At 42.3% G+C, this 14,969-nt stretch overlaps 1 protein-coding gene across 3 annotated transcripts in view; it reads left to right on the top strand.

Annotated features, from left to right (window-relative positions):
• Positions 1-14,019, top strand: part of elmo1 (engulfment and cell motility 1 (ced-12 homolog, C. elegans)) — a 110,570-nt gene extending 96,551 nt beyond the window's left edge. For all 3 annotated transcript variants that reach the window (XM_085395207.1, XM_085395205.1, XM_085395206.1), the window contains 6 exons: positions 2,970-3,133; positions 5,483-5,595; positions 9,140-9,247; positions 9,640-9,722; positions 11,665-11,742; positions 12,399-14,019. In XM_085395207.1, the coding sequence (XP_085251333.1) occupies positions 2,970-3,133; positions 5,483-5,595; positions 9,140-9,247; positions 9,640-9,722; positions 11,665-11,742; positions 12,399-12,599 (747 nt within the window). In that variant the 3' untranslated portion in view covers positions 12,600-14,019. The remainder of the gene's footprint in view (positions 1-2,969; positions 3,134-5,482; positions 5,596-9,139; positions 9,248-9,639; positions 9,723-11,664; positions 11,743-12,398) is intronic.
• The last annotated feature ends 950 nt before the right edge of the window (positions 14,020-14,969 follow it).

Here is a 14,969-nt window from a genome sequence, read left to right as displayed (position 1 = left end):
GGAAGTCGGTGAGGGTGTGATTAAAAGTAGGGGAAAGAAGTGATGAATCTCTGGTAGCGTGATTGCAAGTTGTGGCTTCATCCATTTGCAATTTTCAGCTCAAAGAGGAGGATGAGGAGGAGGCTGGGGTGAGGGGCTGAAGCTCAAAAGGCAGTCTCGGGGTGCTGTAAACCTGTCACAACCTGGACGCCTGTTTCACCTCGTGAAAATATGGCATTCATGTTATGAGGATGCACAGGTGAGGACAGGACATGGAAAAACAGATGGAGAAGTCATCCAACAGTGGGAATATGGATGTGCATGGATTTATGTCAATTTAGTCCCGACTGGTGCAGAGGGAAAACGTCAACACTCGCCCTCTAGTGGACACACTTTTTGGGGGGGGGGGGCGTTTACGTTTTTTAGCCTGTTCATGTTGCACTACTGCACATCAGTTAGTAAAGAGATTCATATCTCATCACTAGAAGAAGCCACATTGTCCATGCAGTTCTTTTTAAATATAGTAAATCATAACATTTTTACTCAGTGAGCATGTTGGTTTCAAAGAGCCCTCGTGCACAGCTGTCGGGATTGTTATGAAAATGAAATAATGAGGTCAATACGTTGCATAAATGGGCTTTATCTTCATCCAGTATGGAGCTTCTTTGTGACCAACCAAAGATCCTGATTTTGGCTTTTATGCGCTCCGTTAGGGGGGATTTGAAGGATGCACTTTTGTACAGTCGTTGATGTTTTGCATTAGTTATAGTGCCACTTAGATTTGGATTATATTAGAGAAAAACCACAAATCCACTAATGCGAGTCTGTGTCTGGGCTTTGTAAATGAATCACACTGCATATGGTCAAAGTCTCAGCTCTGTAAGTGATTCTTCAGAGGAATCTAATGGCCTGTCATATCTGGTCGCTTAAATGTACTAATTTCAGAGGCCAGCTGTAACATTGCCAGTGTGCTTGCGGCTCTGTGTAACTCCCTCTCTGACCTCCTGACACTCCTTGTCTCCGTGCTTGTCACCTTTTTGCATGTGTTTAGTTCCCAGGATTAATTTGTTGCCCATTAGTTTGGAAGTCAGTCATTACCGCCTCCAAACATATTTTATTCCAAAAGTTAATCCCCAGATTAAAGTTTGTAATCGGTTACAAAAATACTTTTTTGTGGTGAAAGCTTAATACCAGCATTTTACCACGAGACTCCATCAGATCTAGAATTAGACATGGGTTAAGTTCTTTTTCTGGCAATATTGCTGAGCTGCTCCAACTTCCCCACAGGAGACTTTGGGTCAAGGCCTCCTCTTAATGCTTTTTAACACAGAGTACTGCTGATTCTGATCTAAGAGGATTAACTTCAATCGCCTGCGTCATCTGGAGTGTTTTTGTTTTTTGGTGCCGAGCTGGGGTTTATTCTGTGCCTGCTACACTTTCACCAAGTCCAACCTATTTTTAATGCCCTCACCCCTAGATCTGAGTAGTGTGAGGCCACAGGTTAGCAAGTTGATGAGTAATCGCTTTGCAGTAAAAACAAACAAGAATAATATTACGTAAGACGATGTTTGGGATCTTAGCTGGGTTTTGGCATAGCTGTTAAGAATGGGAAGCTGAAAGATTTCACCGATCACGAATGTAGAAGTATCCATTTGTTCTGTGCACGTGTTAGCACAAAACATGATCTCAAACTCTCATCATCTCCTAATTTAATAAAGTTTGTAAGAAAGCGTCTCCAGAGGCTGGAAACAAGTGTGCTCTTAAGCACTCGATCAAGCCAAATCAAAGAGAACAGAAGGCGGACGTTATTTCTTTGCATCACCTCAGTGTGATTCGATCTAGCGAATCAGCATCTGCAGGCTCAAACGGCGCTTCTGACAAAGTTGATCTGTCATCGTATCTGCCGTCACATCATCTCCAGTTAGTGGAGGAGCAGTGCTTAGCCAGAGAGAAACGGTAAAAAGTGTTTTTGAATGAAAGCTGCTCTCTTTTTGAAAGTTCTGTTTGAAACTTTTCAGGACGTTTTCAGTCAGATTCCTTTTTCGTGTGTTGGGAAAATGCGTTCGCAGATCAAGAAAATTCAGGATCTTTGGATCACACCAGTGTTAACGTTCTAATTATGCAAACTGCACAAAGTTATGTCAGAGCACAAAGTTAAATGGAAGCAGCTGTCATCGAGTGTTTGAGCACAGGACTCATTTTCTAAAATGCTTCAGTGTGACTAGAGAAGGATGAAGAGCTTTTATATGCATAGCCAGCGTGTTACTGTCATAAACCTGGTTTATTACTCGTCCTAGCTTTTGTGTGATTTTAACCATTCTTTATGGTTTCTGGCACTTTTGTTATGTCATGATAGAAACTTGTGTAAGCTCTTCATTTGTCAGAGAATTTCCTTGCGTGTGTTTTTTTGAGTTTTCTTGCGTGTGCTGCACACCAACACGTCAATTACTGCGTTTCATTTTTATTGCACGAGCAGTTAAAAGAGGTCATTTATTGATCTGGCTCTGTTGTCTCTTTTGTCATTGCTCACTTCAGACAGTGTGCAGATGCTCTAAAATAAATAATCCAGAAATGCTTTTGATGACTTTGAAGAGCACTCCTATCACGCTTCTGCACCCATTTCCAAAAAACTGGTTTTAGCTGAATTTTAATACTGTGAACAAGTTCTGTCATGTATTTCCCCGATATACGATACTTTTATTCGACTACCCACTGCTAAACTGATCTCCTTTGCTCTTTTTCTACTTGATGCCCAATGAACCAGACTGGATTAGAAGCTCAAGTTCTGGAAAAAATAAAAGGCATAAATCCTTTTGGAGTGAAACGCTCCCCTGAGCCTAAAATTTGGGTGGGGTTAGAGTCAGGGGGGTGATTTTGACTTCCTGTGTCTTTTTAGATGTAGTACACGCTCTCTGTCTTCACCCATTATGTCTCCTGCACCCTCTATAATCTCATCTTGCGCTCTTTTGCTTCTCTGCTCTGCTGTGCAGGTAATGCAGGTGGTGAGGGAGCAGATCATGCGAGCACTCACTGCCAAGCCTAATTCCCTGGACCAGTTCAAGAGCCGCCTGCAGAACCTGAGCTACACAGAGATCCTGAAGATACGTCAGTCAGAAAGGATGAATCAGGAAGACTTCCAGTCCCGCCCCATCCTGTGAGTCATGCAGTCATTTTTTTTGTTTGAGTTTTGTTTTGTTTTTTTGCATAAACTCTAAACTTACAAAAGCATGCATTTGACAGAGGGTTATATTGTTTGAAGTGTTACACCAAAGCTCTCAAAAGCAGCAGCCAAATGCTTTATTTAATATGAATAGTAGCTACTAATGTTTTATTCATTCATGTTGTAGAGCTTTGCAGGAAAAGCCACTCTGAAAACAATGAAAACTACAGCTAGGTGATATTCCTGCTGGTATATAAGATAAGATAAGATAAGATAACTCTTTATTGTCATTGCACAGTCATACATAGTACAGTAGTACAATGAAATTGGAAAAACTGTCCTACGTCGGCACTACATATAACACAACACGACACGATATGACACATCACAACGTAACAAACAACACAACACAGTATATTAACTTAGTATAAAAAAGAAGAATAAGTGTATGTGTATTGCACACTGTTATTATATGTATATGGAAGTGCATGAGAGCATAATATGTGTCTACAAATAGCTGTAGTACTTTTCTCCTGATCTCCAACTTGGCCCACAGCAGGTTGCGTCTGCGCTTTGCTCTTGTAATTGAAAATATACATAAAATTCAAATTGATTGCAAAAGGTATTCCAAATGAATACTCCATTAATGACCCTCCTGCTCACTGCGCTCGGAGAGCTAGCCCGTAATAGATCACTCATTCAATGATGCAGGTCCGGTAATGAAGAGCATTGTTTTGTCCTGCCTGTATTTAATGGAGTAGGTAGCACTATTGAAAAATCGTTGCATCAAGAGAGCTTGTCCCTTTGAAGAGTAAACAATGCCTTAGGCAAGGGCTTATTGAATCAATATTGGAGGGGTAGAGACCAAACTTTAGTAAGCAATTAAACCCGGTGAAAAAAGCAACACAAAATAAAGAAAGTTGCACAAAAGTTGTTATATAATCATATTTAACAGATTGGTTTGAATCACTTTCCTGGTTAATCTAGCACACACCAATTCATTGCTGCGTCCTTCATTAATGAGGAAAAGATGAGATGCACCCAGTCTATGTGAAGTGATTTAAAGCCAAGTGAAAATGAAACGGCACACTTTAAAACTGTATCACAGCTGTGGAGAAGAGCTGAGCATCGCAGAGCCTCTTCTAAAGACTGCCGTCGGAGTTTTCCTCTAATCTTTGCAGCACGATTAAGAATTGTAAACACAATGAGCTGAGCACGTCAGACCAGATATTTAAACGAGCCCTGCTTTACTCGCTGCGACCGCTCGCACTTCTCTACTACAAATTATTGGGGGGAATGAGTTAAATGAAAAGAAGGTGAAGCGACACTTTCACTTCACTTCAAAGCTGCCCGTCTTTGTAGACGTTCTGAGCTTATTATTTTATGTAATTTGAGATGTACAAAATCTACACCTTAATTCAATTGTAATAAGTGGCCAAGTGTACATTACCAGGAGGCCCGTGCCTCATTGCTTTCATCATTTAAACACTTGTTAACAACCACAGTGCCTTTTTTGCGGAGGTCTGTTCGTACAAGACGTTCAATTTTCGGTGAATGGATTCAAATTAAAACTGAGGAGCTGCTTCCCGAAAAGACGAAGCAACAAAGTAATCTGAAACTCTCAGGCAAAAGCAGCCTCGCCCGTGTCGACCTCAGTCATGAGCGCGGCGCATGAAGTGGTAAAGACGAGCTATCGTCATCCATCCTTTCCCAGCCATGCCTTTCTCACTAGCTGTTTCTTTAAAGATGTCAGAGCGAATGTCCTAACACAGATCGGTGTAATGACTGGAATCACCAATGAGGCAAATACATGCCTAGGGAGGGCCAAGCAGGGAGACGGATGAAGGGAGGAATAAGCGAGTGAGCCCGAAGGAAGACGACGATGCGATCAGGAACGCCGAAACATAAAATTCTCACAGTCAGTAATATTTCGACGGTAGAAAACAAATGTATAGTAAATGTGATGAGAAAGGACTCGGCTGTAATAATGATGGAGAGCGGCACTGCTCAGGCAGATGATATACATAATTCATGTTGACCGGTGCTGTGTGCTCTGCATTCGTATGCAACGGAAACAACACAAGCTGCATGAATAAACGAGAGGAAATCGAGCAGATGCTTCAGAAACACAGGTTTCCGCTGATCCAACCTCACGAGATGCTGTGACATATTTGCTGTGAAAGTGTATGTCTGTGTGTTTTGGCCCTCTCTGTTTCATTTCCAACAATCTTATTGACTGGGAGGGTCTTGTGACTTCGCTGTCACCGGCTCGCCACACCGGGTGCGGTTAACGGGATTTAAACAATTCTCTTAAAGCAAGGGTGTGTGCTTGTTTTTTGGCAGGGAGCTGAGAGAAAAGATCCAGCCGGAGATCATGGAACTGATCAAGCAGCAGAGGCTCAACAGGCTGTGTGAGGGCACTTGCTTCAGGAAAATCAGCAGTCGCAGGAGGCAAGGTGAGGCGCAGCATTTACACATGTACGCGCACAGGAGCAAACACGAATTTACAACCTTACAAACTTGACTTTTGGTCATACGCATCAGAATCCACTGCCACGCCTCTTGCATCCACAAAAGATCTGCTTCTGTTTCCTCCTTTGTCTTCTTCTGTTCTCTGTTTCCATCGCCTTATTCTCTTTTCCATGTGAAAACACCACGGGAGATATTTTATCTGAGGGGGATCTTTGAAGCTGTGGACTGCTGTGCGTCTGCCGTCATGATCGCTCAGAAGTTTTCTGGCTCTCTGAGCCTTTGAGGCAGACACATAGTGAAACTCTGCCTCTCTCCTCGCTGCATACAGAAAAGCAGGAACACGCGTGTCTGCCTTGAGGTGCACGCGCGGCGTCTTCCGTCTCCTTTTGCTTCTGCACATACAGGGAAAGGGCGCGCTAACAAATGCAAAGGCGCATAAAGCCAAAAGCCCTGTAAACACACTTCTGTTTGCTCTTCTTCAGACACATTTGAGGGGAAAGCTTTGAATGGAAAGAATGAAAGATGACTGTGATAATCCCCAGTTCTACACTACAGAGGATGTGGTGAAAATATCAACCCGGTGTATTGCCTTTAGAGAATAACACGAGTGTGTTGTTCAGGAGATATTAGGACGCTCCCATTTAAAGCAGCACAATGGAGATGAGAGCAAAAGGAATAAAAATTGAAAATCCGGCAGACTGCTTGCATTCAAATCATTCCACCTAATATCGCATTTCACACTCGCTGCCACGAGAGAGAAGGAGCAGAGAGGAATAAGAGAAGCGGGAAAGAGAGGAGTAGCAGGTATAATATACTGCTCTTCACTCACAGAGGATTTAATCTGCCTGAGGCCTCATCCCTTCACTCTTCTGTCCCCCCACCTTTCCATAACCCCTCTCTGCCACTTTTGCCTCTACAAATACATTAAATTAAAAAAAGGAGCCCAGTGACAAGCTTAGGATGTGGTTTGGTTCGCTGTTATTGCATTGCTGTCAGAAGCTACCCTGCAGGAACTGTACTTTTCAATAAGGCAAATCAAACTGACTGACTGAGTTTAGACCTCGTCCTTTTTTTCTTTTTTCTTTTTTTTCCCTCCATGCACCAATTTATTCTGGCATTTTAAAACCTGATCACTGATGCATTCATCTTGGCAGCTGTCATCCAGATGTTGTCATAGCCGGATGACGGAAACGGAGAAGTCGAAAAGAAGCACAGAAGTGAGGGAGAAAAACAATTGAGTTAAAAAGATTATTCAGGACAGACGTTCAGGTGGAAACCGTCAGCCGGATTAAGTGTCTGATCTTCTTCGCTGCTTGTGGCCGACTGATTTACGCTTGTCTAGGTTTTCCGGAGCAGCATGCTGTGATTGAGCTCATATTACCATATCATGGTCATCATTACTTCACAGAGATCCTAGAAAGCTTCTCAGTGGAACTGGGAACACGCAGCCTATGTGGATCCTACACAAAAAGAAAGCACGCTGGACCCTTTTAGAACACGAGTGTATGTAAAGCTATTTTGGAGCCCTGCTGGATCTGACACCAGCCTGTGGGGTTCCACCGGCTTTAATCTGCTGCAACAGCGCGCTAACTATAGCCAAGTCATCTGCCTGCTACAAGCTAGCTGTAGCTGATATCGCCTCTGAGGACTCTGAGGAGATTGCCGTTTATCCACAACACTCCTGCACCCCCATTCATCAGCGTCTCTCTGTGGCTTGCTTTGTATCCTTCCTCTGCACGTGTGAATTTATGCATTCTTTATTTACTTCTTCCTTCATTAATACATGTTGCTCCTATCTGTTTTCCCACTCTATCTAAATCTCTAAGGCTTTGTTCTCGTGCCGGTACTGACAGCAAATTCATGCATTGAAAAGTGAGAAGCTCCTCTTCTTGCAAAGCTTAAGAAAGCAATGCCACTACGAGGCGATCATGCTTACCTAGTCAAAATTTTCCTTTATCTTTGGTGCTTTTCTTAGACAGATTTCCCAGTTATTACTTTATTAAGTCTCTGTATGCTGGAAGTGTTTATTTTATACATGCAGTAAGTTAGATGGGCTCTTACTGTCCCCTCACGCAGTCCTCAGCACTCCACGGCTTCTTGTGTGATTATTTCAAAGACTCTCGTTCCGACATAAAATATTAATTAAGCTGACTTCAGTGCATTTGAATCCTCTCTCTACTCCCCATGCTGCCCATTACAGGAAAACACTTTTTAAAAGGTCAGCTTGATGGCACTTTAAAGTTGGAAAGAGTGCTATGTGTGCCGTCTTAAGTGCAGGATACTGCAGGCACTTTGTGTAAATGCAAAAGTAAACTTTAAAATTTGACCTAATTCTGTTAAACGTTATCGCTCACCAATGTTCTGGTTGCTGACTTTGTGAATGTTACAAGTGATACGAGAGATAAGTCTAACATCAAAGACAGCAAGAAGACGAGCATGCACTGCTGCACAGACACACCCTATCAGTTAAGATGAGCAGTTTGAGAGCCTCCCATCCCCTCACAGCCACTGCGCAGATCTCTTCTCAGCTCCCTGTGGACCAGTTCCACTCGAACCAATGGCCTGGCAGCACCGACTGTCTATTTTCAACAATTAGGATTTGGACTGTGCACGCACCGAGCCAAACTCCCCAGTCTGTGCACTCTTTCTGCCAGCTCAGCTCGATGCCCCACCTTGCCAGGAAACGGCCGACAAACACCAGGCTGGAGGCAGAGGCTGCTGATGGAGACAATAACCAGCAGTGTGTACAGACACAACTGGTGCTGAAGCTGCTGGGGGATTGCTCAGGAGAGCGTCCACGAGAAAAACACACCAACACGATTTTGACTTGAAGGGTCCTCTTAACGGTTACAATGATGTGACAACCTATGCACAGTAAATTTTTTTGCTCACCTAATTTTAGGCCACTTTTTAAAAAAAAAAATCAGATAATATTTTGCTGTCGTATATAGCTGATATAATTGATGCTTTATCTTTGACAGCCTTTGTAATGTTGGATGTGAGCTTTGATTGCCTTTTAGAGAGAACCTTAGCTTTTGATATTAAAAGACTGTCATTTTTTACCTCATTTCCACAGTCTTCACAGAAAAGTAGCTTGGATCCCATGTCTCTGCCAAGGACCCGATATACACTTCGTTTAATCAGGTCACAATTAAGGGTTCATGCTCTTTTGAGCCTTTTGAGTGAGAGTTAAAGAAACCTGGATGTCCTTTTGTGATCTTGAATCGACCGTGTTTTCTGCTGTTGAGTCATTGTTCGGTGAAGAAGGCCGCCAGTTTTGTTGTTTCCCCTCCAGATCCCTCCCTCCCTCCCTTAGTGGAGATCATCGTTGCCCATCTGTGGATTTTCCTCAAGGCTGTTTTATTTTTTGACACATATTTTTTGCCATGCTAATTTTCTCTGCTGTTGATGAGTCATGCAAATCCATACCCGTGTGATGCCTTTGCCAGCTACTGCTTATTTCATAACACCTCTAAATCTGCTTCTTACTCCCTTCTGTCTTCCTGTCTTTCTCATCATTTGTTCTAGATAAGTTTTGGTACTGCCGTCTGTCTCCGAATCATAAAGTCCTGCACTACGGAGATCTGGAAGAGAGCCCTCAGGGCGAGGTGCCCCATGACTCTTTACAGGACAAACGTGAGTAAAACCTTTAATAGTTTGTTTGTTTTTTTACAGTATTTTAGCACAATTTCTATTTAACTGCTTTCCCAATGACTTGCAGAGGAAAATATTTATCAGCATTTTATGTTGATTTCCTGCAAAAATGTGTGTCTTGCTGAATTCAGAGACGAGCAGCAGTCACCGACACTAACAGTTGGCTTTTTACAGACAGTGTTAACATCAGTTTTTCTTGTGGGCCTTGCACAGTGACAGATTTGGGGAAAATTTAAAGTTTTAATCACTTGAAGGAAAAAGGAAAAAAAAAAAAAACAAGAACCCATATGGAATAGCACAGTTGTCAAGAGGATGATGATGATGTTGTTGTTGTTGTTGTCGTTGTTGTAAACTCACTTCTGTCCTCTCTGCAGTGCCTGTGGCTGATATCAAAGCTGTTATCACTGGCAAAGACTGTCCTCACATGAAGGAAAAGGGAGCCCTGAAGCAAAACAAGGTATGTGTTTGTGTGTGAACGTGCGCACACACATGCACGTGCACATGTGCATGTGTGTGGGCGGGTGGGTGTGTATCCAGGCGAGAGAATGAGTTCCTGTGTATGCGAGAGTTGCATAACGAGGACGTCGGTTACATAATTTCGCTTTAGGAAATAACACAATAACTTGCGTCTCAGCGCTCTGCACAGAGGCGTCTCCGTCAGAGGCCTCGCGTAGAAATAAGTCACCGAATAGTCCGTTAGTTACAGACGACAATTACGCCAGAGGCGCTAAAAACGTGCTGGCATCTTTTCTTCGCTGTGAAGGTGTGATAGTAACGTTTGGGCGCGCCCTCTGCGGTGCCTCAACCAGGGTGAAAGAGCCATCATGTCTGCATCTGTGTACACATCAGCTCTTCCTCGTTCGTACTTTTCCTCTGCAAACCCTCGGCCCCCACCCACGGGACTCCGATATATTGGATCTTGGATAAATAGCCTTGAAGACAAAGGAGCACGCCTCCTCTCTGCTTTGTCTCTTTTATTACCTTGTCGATAAGCGCAGGTCTAGGAGAATGACCTGAGGGGGGTCTGTGGGCTGTCTAGCAGGCCTGTCCCAGCCTTGTGAATAAGAACATAAGCACATTTCATTACTCACTGTTAGAAGACCAGCCAAAGTCACCTCTACAGACTTGAGAGCAGAGCAGGCAGTGCACCGTTTGTGGGACACTGGAAGAATAGAGAAGTGTGAAGTGTTTCCATATTATCTCCCAAATTCCTCCAGATATGTTACGTTACAGCATCACACAAATGATTGGAGGATATATGACAAGTGTGGATGATTGCATGCTTTGCTGTATTTCCACAATGTTCCAGCGATTTATAATGGGACCAGTTTATGTGGGGGGGAAAAATCATCATCATCTAAAAAGCAAGTGCACATTTATTATTTAAAAAAATATATATTGTGGGAAAGAGGAAATTAAATTAACCCATTACCAAAAAGACTGCTGCAGCACCAGTAAAAGGTGCATGCACTTAATAAGTTCATAAAAAGAAAAGCAGAGCGGTAACAAATGAACACGATCTGTCTTTTAATTGCACCAAAAAAGAGAGGAATTAGCTTTGAGGTCATAAACCTGGAAAAACTAACAATGTTGTTCATTTAACACTCATTTCCTGCTTACCGCTGAAACGCTCAACAACTGTTTCATGAAATGCACGGACATCCTCAGGAATAACTTGATCTACAGTATCCAACAACCAGTCACTCCATCAGCTGTTCTTTGAGTTAAGTAATTATAACAGGTTCTTTACTGAATCAAGAGGGTAAATATAGTAACGACTGCCCTTTTAGATGCTCACTGTGTGAGTGTGCAGCTTAAACCGGCTGCACAGAGTAGATAGAATTACTCTCAGCACTACTTTGTTTTTCTTTCCCTCTCTGAGTCAAATCTGACCACAGATTCTTTTAAGCTCTCCTCGGCTCCAGGCTCAGCCTCTGACTGAGTAATCCCCTACTGGCTTCGTAAAACCAGACGCTAATTTCACACAGATAAATTACTTGCATACATCTACAAATCTGGCTCTGTCACTACACTGTCCTCCTTCTCCGTCCAGTTAATTTCATAAAAGAGACTGAAGTGAATTTGTCTTTTTTGTCCCCGATCCCCAGCCCCTACTGTTATTTTACAGTAGCTAATATAAAAAGATCCCTACATATATCTCACCGGTACCGGATGAGTTAATGTGCAGCTGATATAACAGATGGTGATGGGACGTGGAGGAGAGCAGCATCGCGCTAGTATGGCAGCATTGTACTGTAAATCTCACCTGGTATTTCTTCTTCTTTTCTTTTTTGCTTCTACCTCTCTCTCCGTCCCACCTCCTCCACTCTCACTCGGTCTTTGCACCATTTTCTCCGCCTCATATTCTCCCTCTGCTTTTCACTCTGTCCTCTCTGCAGGAGGTGTTAGAGCTGGCCTTCTCTGTCCTCTACGAGTCGGACGAATACTTAAATTTTATCGCTCCTGACAAGCATGAGGTAAGCTGACCCTGCAGTTGTTGACAGTGTCACACAGAATGAACGTGTGGGATTACGCATAGAGATCCAATGCATGGTTTATGCAGGTATAGAGCTGACACTTAAATACTGGAAAGATGCCTTTATGGACAGATATAATTTCATCGAAAAACAAGTATAAAGCTTGTGCAGGTAAAGTGAAAAAAACATGTTTTCTGACGTGTAAAGCATAACTAGAACTGTTTAAACGTTGCATATGAAATGATGAGCGTTCATAGTGCACCAGCCTGTTTGCCGTTGGCTTGGAATGAACTTTATTTGGACTTCTGACTTAACAATGACTCGACCCAGTTTGCCTGACTTCATTTTAGTTTGCCCCAAAAGGCTTTAAGACAGCTCTACTTATAAATATCTGATAGTCCTTGGGGAATGTGGCAAATAGAATTGCAATGTTGGTGGTTTTTTATAGATTGGGGCCAAATATAACTCACTGTAAACAAAGGTGTAATGCCTGAAAGCTTTCGCTGAGGAATGTAGAAACTTTTTGCCTTTTTTTTAAGGTGTTTTCTCTGTTTCGCAGAGTAGATTTTAGAGGTTTTGTTCTTTGTGCCGTACCTTTTTTTTTAACCATTCTTATGAATATTCTAATTAACGTGCCTCTGCCCGTCTCTCCGCAGTATTGTGTGTGGACAGATGGTCTGAATGCCCTCCTGGGTAAGGAGATGACCAGCGAATACACCAAATCTGACATGGACACCCTGCTCTCTATGGAGATGAAGCTTCGCCTCTTGGATCTAGAGAACATCCAGATTCCAGAGGCCCCGCCCCCGATTCCCAAAGAGCCTAGCAACTATGACTTCGTTTACGACTGTAACTAGGTGTACGACCCCACAAGCCCGAACCCGAAACAAACCCCAAACCCACTGTATTCACTGGACCGGTCCCCTTTTCTTATAAACTGGAACAAGAATAAATAAAAAAAAACAAAAACATATAATATAAAAAAATGAACTGTGATTGAAAGAAAAAAAAGGATTTCTTGAACTATTTTCCTCTTGCTTCTTGCTAGATGTTTATAAGGGAGAAAATGGTGCGTATTAACGATAACTGTTTGCACTTGAGGGACTTGGGGGTCGATGCAGAGTCATCACGTTGCCATGGAGAAGAGAAACCAGGAAGTGTTTGTTTGGCCTGTCGTTGGTCGTCCCACGTCTCCTCCTCCTCCTCCTCCTTCTTCACTCTCCTCCAGTGTCTGGTGTTTGAAGACATTCACCCTTTTCTTCTTCTTGGCTGCGGCGCTTACTGTCATTTTGCTTCAAGAATATTGTGGACAAAAAAAGCTTAGAAATTCCATTGGATTGTCCTTCCTTTATGTTCATGTTATTATTGTTCCTCAGGGCTTTTGTCACTAGGGGGTGAAGGCTATAGGGATCAAGATGGTGGTTGTGGGATTCAAGAGCAGGGAAGGACGATTGGGCGTCAACGGGGAGGGGGGCGTCAACTTCCCAGTAGTATTTCCTGTCACATTCCCACTTACAGTAGGACAATTGTGGCAGCTAAGTGTTTCCCAAGAGGCTGAATTACCTTTTAAGATGAATACTTTTTAAAAACAGAAAGAGAAAAACTAGTGTCGTCTGTCTACTCTGCCCTGCTTCACATGTAATAGAGACTGTTAGAAAAAGTCAATCCTTGAAATCCAGGCACTGTACCACAGTAAAAAGCCTCTTTTTGAAATATAAATGTAATTATCCCACCACTGCTTATTGCTTATTGTACACACCTACACAGTGGCTTTGCCATAGAACAACTGTAAAAGCGCCACCATTGTGCAACACGCGCTCAAACACACACTTGTCTCCCGCTCGTTTGGGTCTCTCGTTGTAAAGACTGCTGTACACAACATTCCTAAGCAATATTTTAGCTTTTTTTTCTTTTGTTTCGTTTATCATTTGTAAAATGACTACGATTTAGTGATTTTGCTTTAGAAAAACGAAAAAGAACAAAAATTGTGAACGTGCCGGGTAGTTAGTATTGCAAAATGTAAGTTAGTATTTGATCAAGGGAAGTTGACATTTTTTGTGTATGTTCAGGACCATATGGCCACAAAATTGAGAGTTTATGTATTTTTTTAATTTAAAAGCAGATCGTGGTTGTTATTTCTAAGTATGATTTATATATTCCCCCCTCCCCCTTCCTATTTAATGCCTTCAGATTGTTTTGTTTTTTTCTTTAGGATTTTTTTCAAAGCCCCTCAAAACTGCTGTTTACATTAAAGGTTTAAGAACTGTAACCACTCTACACTGTGCCTCTCTTCATTCACAAAGCACAACCGCAAGGGTCCAAGACATGACTCGTGATGAAAAGCAGTAATAGTAATTTCACTCTGTACTGAGACATTTATTCTGATTTGTCACTCAGGCCGAATCCTTTTAACAATGAAAGACACATCGCTATAATTAATAGGTAACGGTCCTGGAGGCAATCTGTTTTTAATGGAACAGATAAAACAAGATTAACTATAACACAAATGAAAGCACTTCGATATTATCTGACCAAATCGCATGTTGGCGCAGGATTCAATTCACAGGCATATGAAGGAGTTTTGTGTCAGTCTGCATCTGGACACAGACTTTAAGATCATCAGTGTCAAACAGCTACACTAACGCAAAACCATTTTAAGAGAAGTTACCAGACTTTGATGAAGTATCACAATATGGTCCTAAATTATTCTTGGCTTTAAACTTTAAAGTTTGCTTGATAAACCCAGATCCAGCACCAGGGTTCTTCTGGGCTCTTGATATGTGATACAAGATTTCGCCAAACCAACTTGTCTGGACCAGACATATTGCAACTAAGTTAAGTGGGTGTTTTCCAGTCTGTTCACCTCAGTCCTTTTCTTGGTTCTTGAGTTAACCAGGTTTTTTCTCCAGTGCATCTCAGTCTGCAGATGTCTTGGTTAAATCCTCAGTTTCCAAAAACAGTCAGACTCACATCTTGATATCTTTACGAACCTTTCATTGACCATGACAAGCTTTCGGCAGTATAGATCGAGTCCTTCACTTCAAACGCCACCGAACTTTTCACGATTTTTGTCAGACTGTCTAGCAATTCTTTAAAGTGGTCTTGAGCAAACGTTTAAAGACCTTCTTTGGTCATTGTCGACTTTTTCACTCCTTTTCAATGCAGTCCTTGTACCTGAAAATTTTGAAAGTGATGTTTTGGTTTGTTTTTGAAGCCGTTTTATTGTA

Source organism: Rhamphochromis longiceps, linkage group LG22 (genome assembly GCF_057381845.1).
Source record: "Rhamphochromis longiceps isolate RC_006_pf linkage group LG22, R_longiceps_female_GT1.1, whole genome shotgun sequence".
Taxonomy (NCBI): Eukaryota; Metazoa; Chordata; class Actinopteri; order Cichliformes; family Cichlidae; genus Rhamphochromis; species Rhamphochromis longiceps.
This window is presented reverse-complemented; position numbering and strand designations above follow the sequence as displayed.